The following is a 14480-nucleotide window of genomic DNA, read 5'->3' as shown; positions in this document are numbered from 1 at the left end:
AAAAAGGACACTGCGTCCAGGCCTGCAGGCCGAACTCTGGCACCTACGCCGGCACCACCAATTCCGGCACCGCAAGCGCAAGCTCCTAGTGTGGCACCATCGACTCCAGCACCGCAAGGGCCGTCGAGTCCGGTTCCACTCTGCTCCCCGGTGCACACCGCGGTCGAGCTCACTTTCCCGTCGACGCCTGAGACCTTTTCAACAGCAAGAGAGCTGATTGTGTTGATGGAGCCAACGCAGCCTCAACCCCCGGCACCGCCGGTGCGGGTTATCAAGTCAGTGGGCAAGCCGGCCATAATGAGGCCCCCTTCCCCTGACCAGCAGGAGAAACGTCACTCCAGATCCCGGTCTTGGAGACGTTCCCGCTCACGTCGATCTCGATCCTGGCACCGCTCGCAGTCCCGGTACCGCTCTCCATCACGGTACCGGTCGTACTCGTGGAGACGCTCCCGATCCCGGTCGCCCGACAGACGATATTGGCACCGGTCCGGATCTTGGTACTGCACTCGGTACCACTCGTCCCGCAGCCGGTCTCACCAGCGTGACTCGAGATCCCGGTCGACCTCCCGGCACCGGCACGGTAGATGGTCCCGATCTCACTCCTGGCACCGACAAGACCGGCACCGTTCTCCGGTACCGTCCCGGGACAGAATGGCTGGATCAGCGGCACCGTGGCATAGTCTTTCAGCACCACCATGGCCTTCGAGACAGCCATCTGTCTCCTTGCACACCGACAGCGCTGCTTACCAGCAGACCGAGCTTCAAGGCCAGGACCAAGCCCCCCCCTCAATGGGCTTTCTGGACCCCGTGGGCGTACCACGAGGCGCAAGGTGCCCCATTTGCGACTCAGAGCTCAAGGCCCTCCGACCATCAAGCTCCAGAAGTCACGGTCAGCAGGCCTCCTCCCACTGAGGTGGAAGAGGCGCCACTGGCATCTGAAGACCCTGAGCCTCCTCTCGCTGCAGAGGCTCCTCAGCCACTCACTGACCCTCCACAGGACCCTCTGGTGCCGGGCCTGTCCTCCTCCTCCTCCCCTGATGAGTCAGTTGCAGGAACATCCTCCTCGGGCCCCCCCTCCTATTGACCTTCGGGCACATCAGGACTTATTGAGGAGGGTAGCCCAGAATATGAACCTGACGGTTGAGGAGGTAGCGGAAGTTGAGGACCCGGTGGTGGACATATTAACGGCGGATGCGCTCCTTCGTGTGGCCCTGCTGTTTATCTGCACTATTCAGAGCAATGCAGATACCATATGGCAGTCACCGGCCTCCATCCCACCGACTGCTCGGGGAGTGGAAAGAAAGTACATGGTCCCGTCAAAGGGCTATGAGTATCTGTACACTCACCCTGCTCGCTGGTAGTTCAGTCCGTCAACGAGCGTGAACGGCATGGCCAGCAGGCGCCGGCGCCTAAATCAAAGGAGGCGAGGCGCATGGACCTGTTAGGCCGCAAGGTCTATTCGGCTGGCGGTCTTCAGTTGAGAGTGGCCAACCAGCAGGCCCTTTTGAGCAGATACACCTTTAATACATTGGTGTCCATAGCCAAGTTCACCGAGCTTCTGCCACAAGACTCCCGTCCAGAGTTCACGGCCCTCTTCGAGGAGGGTAAGAAAGTGTCCAGATCGGCCCTCCAGGCCTCCTTGGACTCGGCGGACTCGGTGGCCAGAACCTTGGCCTCTGGTATAACGATGAGGCGCATATCGTGGCTTCAAGCTTCGACTCTCCCACGTGAGTTACAACAAACAATTTAGAATCTGCCTTTCGATGGTCAAGGTCTCTTTTCGGAGAAAACTGACCCAAGGCTGCAGAGTCTCAAGGACAGCCGCATTACAATGCGCTCCTTGGGTATGCACACCCCAGTGACCCAGCGTAGGCCTTACCGGCCGCAGCCGTACCACCCATAAAATCAGCCCAGGCCGCAACCAGACAACAAGCGTCGTGGAAGGGTGAATCGGCGGAGACAGTCGGGCAATCAGGGGAACCAACCCCAGCCGCCCCCGAAACCTGCTTCGGGGTCGAAGCATAACATTTGATGGGACGCCCGAGGATGGCCCATCAGTTTCGCTACCGGATCCTTCCCCATTTTTTTCAAACCGTCTCTCCCGTTTCCTCCCGGCTTGGTCCCAGATAACATCCGACAGCTGGGTACTTCGCACGGTGGAAACAGGTTACCACCTCCAATTTGTTTCGCCCCCTCCCTCCCACCCACCCTACCCGTCCCTCTTCAGGGACCCCTCTCACGAGCAATTCCTCTTGCAAGAGATCGAGACTCTGTTGAGCTTGGGTGCCATAGAGGAGGTGCCAGAAGGCATGAGGGGCAGGGGGTTTTTACTCCCGTTATTTCCTAATCCCCAAGGCGAAGGGAGGTCTGCGACCGATCCTAGACCTCCGAGAGCTCAACAGGTTCATGGTGAAGCTCAAGTTCCACATGGTGACCCTGGGGACCATTATCCCCTCCCTGGATCTGGGAGACTGGTATGCCGCCCTCGATATGAAGGACGCGTACTTCCATATCGCCATTTACCCGCCTCATCAATGCTACCTTCGTTTTGTAGTCAATCACCAGCACTACCAGTTCACGGTGCTCCCCTTCGGCCTCTCTACGGCACCGAGGGTCTTCACCAAGTGCATGGCGGTGGTCGCTGCAGCCCTCCGCCATCGTCGGATACACGTTTACCCATATCTCGACGATTGGCTGGTTCGTGGGACGTCCCAACAGCGGGTGTCTCAACACATGACCGTGGTCACAGACCTCTTTCGCAGGCTAGGCCTTATGGTCAATACCGAGAAGTCTACCTTGACTCCAACGCAGAGGATAGAATTCATCGGCACGGTCCTAGACTCCAATCTTGCCAGAGCCTGCCTCTCTCTGCCTCGGTTCCACACCATGGCTTCGATCATTCGAAGCTTCCAGTCCTTCCCGACTACGTCGGTGCGCACCTGCCTCAGCCTACTAGGCCACGTGGCCTCATGCACTTTCGTGACCCTGTATGCGAAGCTCAAGCTTCGAGGTTTCCAAACATGGCTCGCATCCATATACCGCCCGCACAGGGACACTATAGACATGGTGGTCTTGATCCCGGGGTCGGTCCTCGAATCCCTCATCTGGTGGCTGGACCTAGCGGTAGTGTGCGCCGGGGTCCCTTTCAACCCTCCCCAACCCTCCATTGCGCTGACCACGGACGCCTCGGCCTTGGGGTGGGGTGCACACCTCGGCAGCCTACACACTCAGGGCCGCTGGTCACCCCACGAGCTGGCCCTGCATATCAACGTCAGGGAGCTGAGGGCGGTTCGCCTGGCGTGCCAGACGTTTCGAGTCCATCTACAAGGACGCTGCATGTCCGTCTTCACAGACAACACGACAACAATGTTCTACATAAACAGGCAGGGCGGGGCGCGTTCCTCCCTGCTTTGCCAGGAAGCCATACAACTGCGGGACTTCTGCATAGCCCACTCTATACATTTAGTAGCGTCTTTTCTCCCGGGAGTACAGAACACGCTGGCGGACCGTCTCAGCAGGTCATTCCTGTCTCACGAGTGGTCGATCCATCCCGACGTCATTCACACAGTTTTCCAGAGGTGGGGCTTTCCCCAAATAGACCGTTTTGCTTCCAAGGAGAACAGGAAATGCCACCGGTTCTGCTCCTTCCAGGGACGCTCCCCGGGCTCCCTTTCAGACGCGTTTCTCCTCCCGTGGACGGGTCACCTGCTGTATGCCTTCCCTCCGTTCCCCCTCATTCACAGAGTGCTGCTCAAGCTCCGGAGGGACAGGGCCCACCTTATTCTCATTGCTCCGGCATGGCCGAGACAGCACTGGTACACCCTGCTGTTCGACCTATCAGTGGTGGATCCCATTCCCCTACCGATATGGCCGGATCTCATAACGCAGGACTTCAGCAGGCTTCACCATCCGGACCTGCAGTCCCTTCATCTCACAGCTTGGCTCCTGCGTGGCTGACCCATGCGGAGCGGAACTGTTCTGCTGCGGTACAGCAGGTGCTTCTCAGGAGCAGGAAGCCTTCCACTAGGTCGACTTACCTCGCCAAGTGGAAGCATTTCACCCACTGGTGCGATCAGAACGGCCTCGATCCTCACCTGGTGTCTATTCCAAAGATATTGGACTACCTCTGGTCCCTCAAGGAGCAGGGCCTCGCGATCTCCTCCTTAAAGGTGCACCTGGCAGCCATTTTGGCCTTCAGGCCCAGCAAGGGTGGGCGTTCTGTTTTTTCTAATCAGATGGTTTCCCGCTTCCTTAAGGGGCTAGAACGATTGTACCCACAGGTCCGGCGCCCGGCCCCTACCTGGGATTTAAACCTGGTCTTAGCCAAACACATGGGGGCCCCTTTCGAGCCTATGGCCACGTGTTCCCTTTTATATTTGTCCTGGAAAACGGCCTTCCTCGTCGCTATCACTTCGGCAAGACAAGTCTCTGAACTTCGTGCCCTGATGGCTGACCCACCGTATACGGTCTTCCACAAAGACAAGGTGCACCTTCGGCCACACCCCTCCTTCCTCCCGAAGGTGGTGTCTGCCTTTCATGTAAACCAGGACATCTTCCTCCCTGTGTTTTTCCCGAAACCGCACGCATCGCGCCGGGAACAACAGCTTCATACCCTAGACGTTCGTAGGGCTCTAGCTTTTTATATAGAGCGAACGAAACCCTTCCGGCGTTCGCCCCAGCTCTTTGTGGCAGTAGCAGACAGCATGAAGGGCATGCCAGTCTCTTCCCAGCGGATCTCGTCTTGGGTGACATCCTGTATCAAGACATGCTACGAGCTTGCTCATGTTCAGGCTAGCCATCTCACTGCTCACTCTACGAGGGCACATGCCTCTTCTGCCGCCTTCCTGGCCCATGTCCCCATCCAGGAAATCTGTCGGGCGGCTACCTGGTCTTCCGTTCACACCTTTGCTTCCCACTACGCATTGGTGCAACAATCCAGAGACGATGCAGCCTTTGGCACAGCAGCCTTACATTCTGCCACGTCTCACTCCGACCCCACCGCCTAGGTAAGGCTTGGGAATCACCTAACTGGAATGCATATGAGCAATCACTCGAAGAAGAAAAGACGGTTACTCACCGTTGTAACTGTTGTTCTTTGAGATGTGTTGCTCATATCCATTCCAGACCCGCCCTCCTTCCCCACTGTCGGAGTAGCCGGCAAGAAGGAACTGAGGAGCGGACAGGTCGGCAGGGGTATATATCTGGTGCTATAGCGGCGCCACTCCAGGGGGCGCCCAGCCGACCCACCGAATGTTGCTAGGGTAAAAATCTTCCGACGAGCGTGCACGCGGCGCGCGCACTCCTAACTGGAATGGATATGAGCAACATATCTCGAAGAACAACAGTTATAACAGTGAGTAACCGTCTTTTCACGTTTGTAGATAAAGACTATTTTGTCTCCCTTGGAAAGCAGAATTTTCTGGTGGTCAGAGCAGGAGACTAAGCATCAGCATATCTGGGTTCTGTGCCAAATTTTACCACTGTTCAACTCTGTGATTAGGCAAATTATTTAACCTCTTTGGCCTCTTTTTCTAAATATAAAATGAGATCATCAGCTTTGTAAAGAGATTCAAGATCTTTGGATGGAAGGTGCTGTTGAAGTGCTAAGTATTGGGTGTTTTATATAAATATTGGAGTTTGGATTTAAATAATTTTTTCCCTTACACAAAGTGAAAACATAACTATAAAATGTTGCAAGGTTTCTGTGTAAACGGGTAAATGTAACTTATAGTTTGTAGCTCTGTGTTGTACTTCAAAGTGATACATAATAGCACAGTATTATGGAATATCTCTTAAAATATCCATTGAATTGGTTCTAAAGTATTTTACTATCTTTTAACAGGTGGTTTGCATTGGGTCAGTGGCAGAACTGGAAGAGCTGTCAGGAGTGAAAGTCACTGATCTCCACAGAGAAAGGTCAGTCACTGAGAACATGTACTAGCATGAACTGCTCCTATAGTTAATTAGCAACTGTTAGGCAGTAGCACACAGAAATGTTAGTTATTATTGTCTTAACCCTGAATAATCATTTAGGTTTTAGGAGCATATGGAGGAAATTAGAATGGCTTTATGTATACTGTATTAAGTATACAAATGTTTCTTTCTTGGAAATTAATAGGCAGCAGGTTTAAAACAAACATAAGGAAGTGCTTCTTCACATTAGCGCACAGTCAACTGTTGGAACTTGTAGCCAGGGGATGTGATGAAGGCCAAAAGAATAACTGGGTTCAAAAAAGTATTAGATAAATTAGTGGAGCTTAGGTCCATCAGTGGTTATTAGCCAAGATGGTCAGGGATGCAACCCCATGATCTGGCTGTCCCTAAACCTCTGACTGCTGGAATCTGGGACTGGATTACGGGATGGATAACTCGATAAATTGTCCTGTTCTGTTTATTCCCTCTGAAGCATCTGGCATTGGCTGTTGTCAGAAGACAGGATATTGGGATAGATGGACCATAGGTTTGGCCTAGTATGGTCATTGTTATGTTCTTATGGAACTTCAGTTTGAGATTGATACTAAATTTACAAAGCCATTTTAAACAAGTTTTATATGAAATCTTGGCCTGTTGGAAATCACAGTGAAACTGGGTTTTTTTTTGTTCCCTATCTAATGCATAAGCATAATATGGATTAAGTTCTATTCTATTCTATTATACCAAAGTTCTTAGTATTTTGATTAGTCTTTGTCCATCTTTTTCTCTTACAGCATTGATCATCTAACCATCCCTTCACGCTGTGGAAAAGGAATGTTGCACCGTGTTTCTGAAGTCTTCGATTGTTGGTTTGAGAGTGGGAGCATGCCTTACGCACAAGTCCATTATCCATTTGAGAACAGAAAAGAATTTGAAGATGCCTTTCCCGCTGACTTCATTGCTGAAGGCATTGACCAAACCAGAGGATGGTAATATACTCTGTTCCAGATTTTAGAGAGAGAGAGAGAGAGAGTGTGCACTTAACAACATATGAACCATCCCTATGTGATGTGCAAACTATAAGCATATAGCTTTCATTAAAATGCAGCTACATCTGTGGTGGGAGGGAAGTAGTCAGCAAATACCAGGGCAATCTCTTATTCTTTCTGAGACTTGTCATTGGATATTCTCATTGAGAAATTTGTCACAAAGTAAACTGCGCAGAATTCAGTTCATTTACCATAAAAAGAGGAAAGACTGAGTTTACTGAGCTGAGACATAAACTGTTCTGGTGATGGTAGGTATTTCATACCTGATGAGTATGCCAGTAGACCCCATGCACTAGATGCAATTTAACTTTTCTGTGTTAGTTTGGGAAAGGGCCAAAAGTGTAACTAAGTCAATCCTTGTGCGACTAGTAGAAGATGCACCTTTTCAAAAATATAAACTTCTAGACTTAAATTTCCTTCCACAATGTTGTGAACTGCTCCATTAACTATATTTCCTTGGCCAAACAAACCTTTCCTGATGTAAAGCGAAATCTTTCTCTAATCTCAGGTTTGTCCCTGGTAATTCCTTATGTATAATATTTAGTTTTTTGTCTTTTTGGCCCGTTAAGGAATGTCTGTTATAATTATGTGTCCTTGAAGTCTTAGTTTTGAGGTTGACTATGCTTAGTTTAACAAACCTTTCTTAACTAGACTTTCTTTCCATTGTCCCAAATTAGTGTAGTTCACTATATTGAAGTGGTACTTGCACAGTAAACAGAGCTGTTACGTTTCTAAGTCAGTCAGGGCTAAGTGAGCTAAATTCGGGATTTTGTATATAATAGACTTTTTTATTCAATTCCAGTCATTTGTATTTTTGCAAATCTCTGAGATTAGAGAAAATGATTTAGGTTTAGTTTCCGAAAGGCAGTGGAACAGGTATAATTGAGGGCATGATATGAATACAGAAAAGTTGCATAGATATAAATGAAGGCCTAATTTAACCTTGCAATACTTTATTTCTGGTGGTGATGTGTGAGATGGAAAGAACCAAACTTGATTCCCAAAGTCAGCTTTGAAGGCTGGCAATTAAAACAAGCAAACAAAAAACAACATATTTTATTTGCCAATTGAGTATACTTAACACAAAATCACTGAGAAACCAGAACCTTCACAGAATTTTGGTTCCTTTGCAGAGTAGAACTGTACTTTTGAACTCTGTGGGAGTTTACCCCACTTCCACCCAACTTGTACATGAACGTTTTACCATCGTTGCCTTTCATAACAGCCAATAGACAGCCATGTTTTTAATTGGTTTATAGATGTGCATATCAAAAGCATCTTATAAATGTAAATCTTAAACCCACCAAGTACAGTCTATAAAGCAAATCAAACCACAGAATGATCATGAATAGGAATATGTAGATGATATTTTGAAATGACTACAGTGGTTGTCATTAAAATCATAACATTTACTACTGCAAGTAATTAGTATTAGCGCAATATTCCCAACACTACACACCAGGCATGTTTCAGTTAATTCCAGATACACTGTCCAGTATGATTGTGGGTATTCTTCTGTTCATCTTTTTAAGAAACTGAACTATCTAACTTAATGTCCCTGGAGAATTTTCTTAAGTCACTAAAAATATCTGCATGTGCCACCTCAGGGTGTGTAACCCTCATGTACCAGTCTCCTATTAAAAAGCAACAACAAAAACACTGAAGCCCCTTCTAGTCAAAGTCAGTTTTTGCTTTTAAAATAGAAATGCCTTACAGGCCTGGTCTACAGTGGGGTGGGGGGATTGATCTAAGTTATGCAACTTCAACTACGTACACCATGGTAGGTCGTCTGCTGACACTCCCCTGTCGACTCTGCCTATGTTTCTCACTCTACTGGAGTACCGGAGTGGATGGGAGAGCGCTCAGCAGTCGATTTATCGTGTCTTCACTAGATGTGATAAATTCCCCCTTCCCCTCCCCGGATCGATCACTCTGGAGGTAAGTGTAGACATGCCCACAGTGTTGTCATCATTCCATGATAAGTGCTGCTGTTGGGATCAGTTTGTTGTTTGTTTTGCATGTATATTTACATGCCATAACCCATGACTGTTTTGTCAGTTGGGTAGAATCAGCTAGTATGCAGTCTCTTTAGTTTTGATTTTCCTTGGTCATATGGGCAAAAGCTCAGGATTGAGGTTTTTTTTCTTTTGAAGACTGAAGATGAGGAAGGAAAAAAGAGTGGGAGTGGGATGTAATGGGGAGGGTAGAGAATTATGGACAAGGAATAAAGAATGGGAAAGTAGCTTAAAATGGCAAAGATTTTATTCTACTTTTTGTGTATGTGTGAATGTTTGATAAAGGTTTGTAAGTTACATTGTAATTTACTTGGTTAAGAGGTTTTACAGCCCAGAGGGGTGTGCACCCTGAGATGATAATGTGAGTTGAAAGCCTCTCTAGGGAATAAGAATCACAGCTTTCAATCTAAGCTGCTTTATAAATGCAATAATGCACCCAAGCAGCATTTACCAAGTCTTGGATACTCAAGTGCCACAGATGTGTTTTCTATTCTATGCAGCTTTTTGAGATCTAGCCACTTCAGAGGATACAAATGAACCTTTCTTTCAGCAGAGAATTTCTTCTCTAAATCTTATGCTAATAAACAGTTTTGAAGCATAACCTTCTGTGGCTTGGTCTGAGTCAATTAATTTTCATAAAATCATCTTTCATTTAAAGGTTGTGTTAGCTTTAGCTCTATAGATTGCTGATTATTTGATATTCTCCCTTAGCTAACAAGGCTGTGCCACACTTTCAACTTATTTAAAAATAAAAAGAGTTGCACAAGCCCATGCCTCTGACACGAATCCTATTTGTGGATTAGTGTGCTGTTCAGAGGTGTGTTGGAAATATTCCTTGAGTCGGAGATGTCAAAAGTTGGATTCCAAGTCACTGCAAAACTGTATAATGTTCTTGGGAGTGCAGGGGCAGAAGGAGAGGCCCCGAGATAGGACAGACTCTTCTTCCAGGCTAAGAGTATAGCTGGATAGATGAACAATATTGTTGGGTGAGTTAAGGGAACCACTGTTGTGGCCCCTTGTGGCATGTAGTAGTTTAGATAGTTTAGTGTCCTTTTCCTTTGTCCCCACCCACAACTATTGCACATTTGGGGACAACATATACCTTCAAGTCAGCGGCACTGCTATGGGGACCCGCATGGCCCCACAGCATGCCAACATTTTTATGGCTGACTTAGAACAACACTTCCTCAGCTCTCGTCCCCTAACGCCCCTGGTCTACTTGTGCTACGTTGATGACATCATCATCTGGACCCATAGAAAAGAAGCCCTTGGGGAATTCCACCATGACTTCAACAATTTCCATCCGACCATCAACCTCAGCCTGGACTAGTCCACACAAGAGATTCACTTTGGACACTACAAGTGATGGTCTAATAAGCGATGGTCACATAAACACCACCCTATACCAGAAACCTACTGACCGCTATACTTACCTACATGCCTCCAGCTTTCATCCAGACGACATCACACGATCCATTGTCTACAGCCAAGCTCTACAATACAATCGCATTTGCTCCAACCCCTCAGACAGAGACAAACACCTGCAAGATCTCTATCAATCATTCTTAAAACTGCAATACCCACCCGCTGAAGTGAAGAAACAGATTGACAGAGCCAGAAGAATACCCAGAAGTCACCTACTCCAGGACAGGCCCAACAAAGAAAGTAACAGAACACCACTAGCCGTCACCTTCAGCCCCCCAACTAAAACCTCTCCAGCGCATCATCAAGGATCTACAACCTATCCTGAAGGACGATCCCTCACTCTCACAGATTTTGGGAAACAGGCCAGTCCTCGCTTACAGGCAGCCCCCAAACCTGAAGCAAATACTCACCAGCAACCACAGACCACACAACAAAAACACTAACCCAGGAACCTATCCTTGTAACAAAGCCCATTGCCAACTCTGTCCACATATCTGTTCAAGGGATACCATCATAGGACCTAATCACATCAGCTGCACCATCAGAGGCTTGTTCACCTGCACATCTACCAATGTGATATATGCCATCATTTGCCAGCAATGCCCCTCTGCCATGTACATTGGCCAAACCGGACAGTCTCTACACAAACAAATAAATGGATACAGATTTATAACATTCAATTATAACATTCAAAAACCAGTTGGAGAACACTTCAACCTCCTGGTCACTCGATTACAGACCTAAAAGTCGCAATTCTCCAATAAAAAAACCTTCAAAAACAGACTCCAACGAGAAACTGCAGAATTGGAATTAATTTGCAAACCGGACACCATTAAATTAGGCTTGAATAAAGACTGGAAGCGGATGGGTCATTACACAAAGTAAAAACGATTTCCCCATACTAATTCCCCTCTCCCCCCCCCCCCCCGTTACTCACACCTTCTTGTCAACTGTTGGAAATGGGCCATCCTGATTATCACTACAAAAGTTTTTTTCTTTTTTTTCCTCCTGCTGATAATAGCCCACCTTAATTGATTAGTCTTGTTAGAGTTGGTATGGCAACACCCATTTTTTCATGTTCTCTGTGTATATATATCTTCCTCCTGTATTTTCCACTGCATGAATCCAGTGAAGTGGGTTTTAGCCCACGAAAGCTTATGCTCAAATAAAATTTGTTAGTCTCCAAGGTGCCACAGGTACTCCTTGTTGTTTTTCTTTATATTTTTTTTGGTGGATTTTAAAAATCTATTAAAGGGGAAGTTCTCTATCGTCCTGTCTCCCAACCTTGCTAATTATTCTCAAAATGTTTCACTGTCATTTATTAGTATTCTAGTACTTGTGTGTAATATTTGGAGAAATAATAGTGTATATACTGCACAGCAAGAAAACAACTGTACAATAAGCTTATTTTAATGGATCTTTTCCAGTTATATGTCCACTCAGATGTTAATTCTAATGTGCTAGAGTGAATAAATCCAGCTTAATAGAAATTTGATTTGTAATTGACAGCATGGTGCTTTTTAGCATAATGTGCCTAGAATATGGTTTGAACTGTCTGATAACAAATTTACCACTTCTTTTGTTTCAGGTTTTATACTCTCCTGGTGCTATCCACAGCTCTTTTTGGGAAGCCTCCTTTCAAGAATGTAATTGTAAATGGGCTGGTTCTTGCTAGGTTAGTATATTTATTTTCTTTACTGAACAGCTTTTTATTGTCACCTAGTTGTAATAGGTTCAGGTATGTTACTCTAAATCACAAGTGAGACATTTTGGTAGCCTAGGAGTACATAGTGGTTATAGTTAGGTCAGTTTTGGCTACCAATGAGAGAGAAACTTGTCACAAAGTAGCAATGTTACAGAAGATGAATTTAACTGCCCATCAGAGAGGGACATTTGTGTCTCCTATCCGGGAATTATGCCTAATTCTTCACAGGAATATTTGCCCTTACTTATCAGCCACAAAGCTAATTAAATCTGGATAGAATTGAGGAAAGAAATGATATGCCATTGTGCAGAAGGAAGGGTATCCCCTGTTATTTAAAAGCTACATGTTGATTTGGAGGTTTATATGTTTTTTATAACAGTAAATATATTTTTCAGTGTCACAACTTGCCACATCTTCAGGATGATGATACTAATGCAAAGCAAATGTTTTGTTTTTATCCTCTTGCACTTATAATAATAGGAGAAATACCTATCTCCTAGAACTGGAATGGTCCGTGAAAGGTCATCGAGTCCAGCCTCCTGCCTTCACTAGCAGGACCAAGTACTGATTTTTGCCCTAGATCCCTAATTGGCCCCCTCAAGGGCTGAACTCACAACCCTGGGTTTAGTAGGCCAATGCTCAAACCACTGAGCTATCCTTATGCACCTTAATTTCTCAGAGGAAGATGGAATCTTCTAATTGAGTCTGTAATTTAGGAGCCTATTGCTTCCAGATTTTCTCAGTGCTCTGGGATTGTCCATCTTGCTGAAATAGTGTGCTGAGTGCATGACAGTGGCTTGGGTAACTGTAAACATATTGTGACAATGAGATTTGAGTTTTAATCAATTATTTGGAAAGGAAGCTGGATGTAAAGGGCTACTCAGTTAGCAACTCTTGTGTTGTCAAAGTCCTAAGAACTCATTCCCCACACTTGGCATTTTTTTTTTTTTTTTTTTTTTTTTTTTTTAGTGATGGCCAAAAAATGAGCAAACGCAAGAAGAACTATCCTGATCCAGTGACCATTGTAAATGGTTATGGAGCTGATGCACTAAGGTAGGAACTGGCAATTCTGTCTTTTTTTTTTTTTTTTTTTAAATGTAGATACCTAATACTTCAAATTCCTATGAATGGTTATATCACACATGTATACCAGAAAGAGTGTAATGGGTTTTGACAGATAGCAATAGGAAGGAACTTCAGTTTAGAGTATTTCAGAACTCTGTGGCAAAGAAATAGTTGTGGGAAGGGATGACCCAAGGGATTGGAAATGGGTTATGGAGCCTTGAACTTCTAAAACATTGGTTCCGATGCTAACGAGGCTGATAATGACTAAAGCTAATTGCTATCTGATGGCTTTTTGGTTAGGAAATGAGTTGTCCAGTTCCTATTATATAATATGTCAATTTAAGCTGACACTAATTGGTATCATTGCCGGCTTTTATAAGCATAGGGGCCAAGTATTTGAATGGTCATGAAAACGATGATCAACTCTTCCTCAGAGCTAGTTACTCTAGAATGGCATATCTGCCCACATGCTGCATGGTGGAGGGAAGCTTGTGCAGTCACTGCTTGTGCAGTCACTACCTGTGCTATATACTGCCTATGGAGAAAAGATTTAGTCTACATTGCTGTTTAATGCAGCATCTTTCATAAGCACTATATTCAGTTAAAATTGAGACAAAAGTGAAGGGGCAGATCGGAATATATTCATGTACAAAAAGCACCTTACTGATCAAACCATCTAGGTCTTTGTGCAATTTAAGTTGTTTCATTAAAATAACATAAATGCTCAAGTATAAGAGACATTTAATTTGCTGGGTGCAATAAAATCTCTTCATAACCTAAAGGTGGAATATGTACATTGAATATCTGAATTAATATCTTATTTATGGTTGTAAAGAGCCATTTGAATGTTGTTATATTCAAGTTTTTATAATATGTCACCAGGCATCATGAATGCATGCTGAGACAAATAAGTATGTATGTCTGTTGAAAACTTTCCATTTGCCATAACTGAAACTTGTTCTAAAATTAACATTTATTTTAAGAAGACTAGACTCGTGTTTGACTACCTTGAAAAATGGAACAGAGGTCTCTACTTTGATACAACTTTAAAATTTAAGCTACTCCCCCTCCTTCCCTCTTCACCCTCCCCCCCACACTTCAGAAACATTGAAATCCCCTTTTGGTAAATACCTTATATGTTGTCAGTTCAGGAAGACATTGGCATAAAAAAACTAGATTTACTGTGAAGGCTTGAATAGAGTTCTTAAGTTGATCAACAAGATCAAACTCTTTCTTTTATAATAGTCTAACCATGGTCAGCAGAATATGAAGAAGCAGAGAATTGGTAGATGAAGCAGCATGACTGCA

At 45.6% G+C, this 14480-nt stretch overlaps 1 protein-coding gene across 2 annotated transcripts in view; it reads left to right on the top strand.

Moving 5' to 3' along the window:
• Window positions 1-14480, top strand: part of IARS1 (isoleucyl-tRNA synthetase 1) — a 194401-nt gene that overhangs the window by 86114 nt on the left and 93807 nt on the right. For both annotated transcript variants that reach the window (XM_045023399.1, XM_045023400.1), the window contains 4 exons: window positions 5843-5916; window positions 6708-6902; window positions 11991-12077; window positions 13077-13160. In XM_045023399.1, the coding sequence (XP_044879334.1) occupies window positions 5843-5916; window positions 6708-6902; window positions 11991-12077; window positions 13077-13160 (440 nt within the window). The remainder of the gene's footprint in view (window positions 1-5842; window positions 5917-6707; window positions 6903-11990; window positions 12078-13076; window positions 13161-14480) is intronic.

This window comes from Mauremys mutica, chromosome 7, assembly GCF_020497125.1.
Source record: "Mauremys mutica isolate MM-2020 ecotype Southern chromosome 7, ASM2049712v1, whole genome shotgun sequence".
NCBI classification, from domain to species: Eukaryota; Metazoa; Chordata; order Testudines; family Geoemydidae; genus Mauremys; species Mauremys mutica.
The sequence above is the reverse complement of the archived record's forward strand: the minus strand, read 5'-3'. Positions and strand labels throughout refer to the sequence as shown.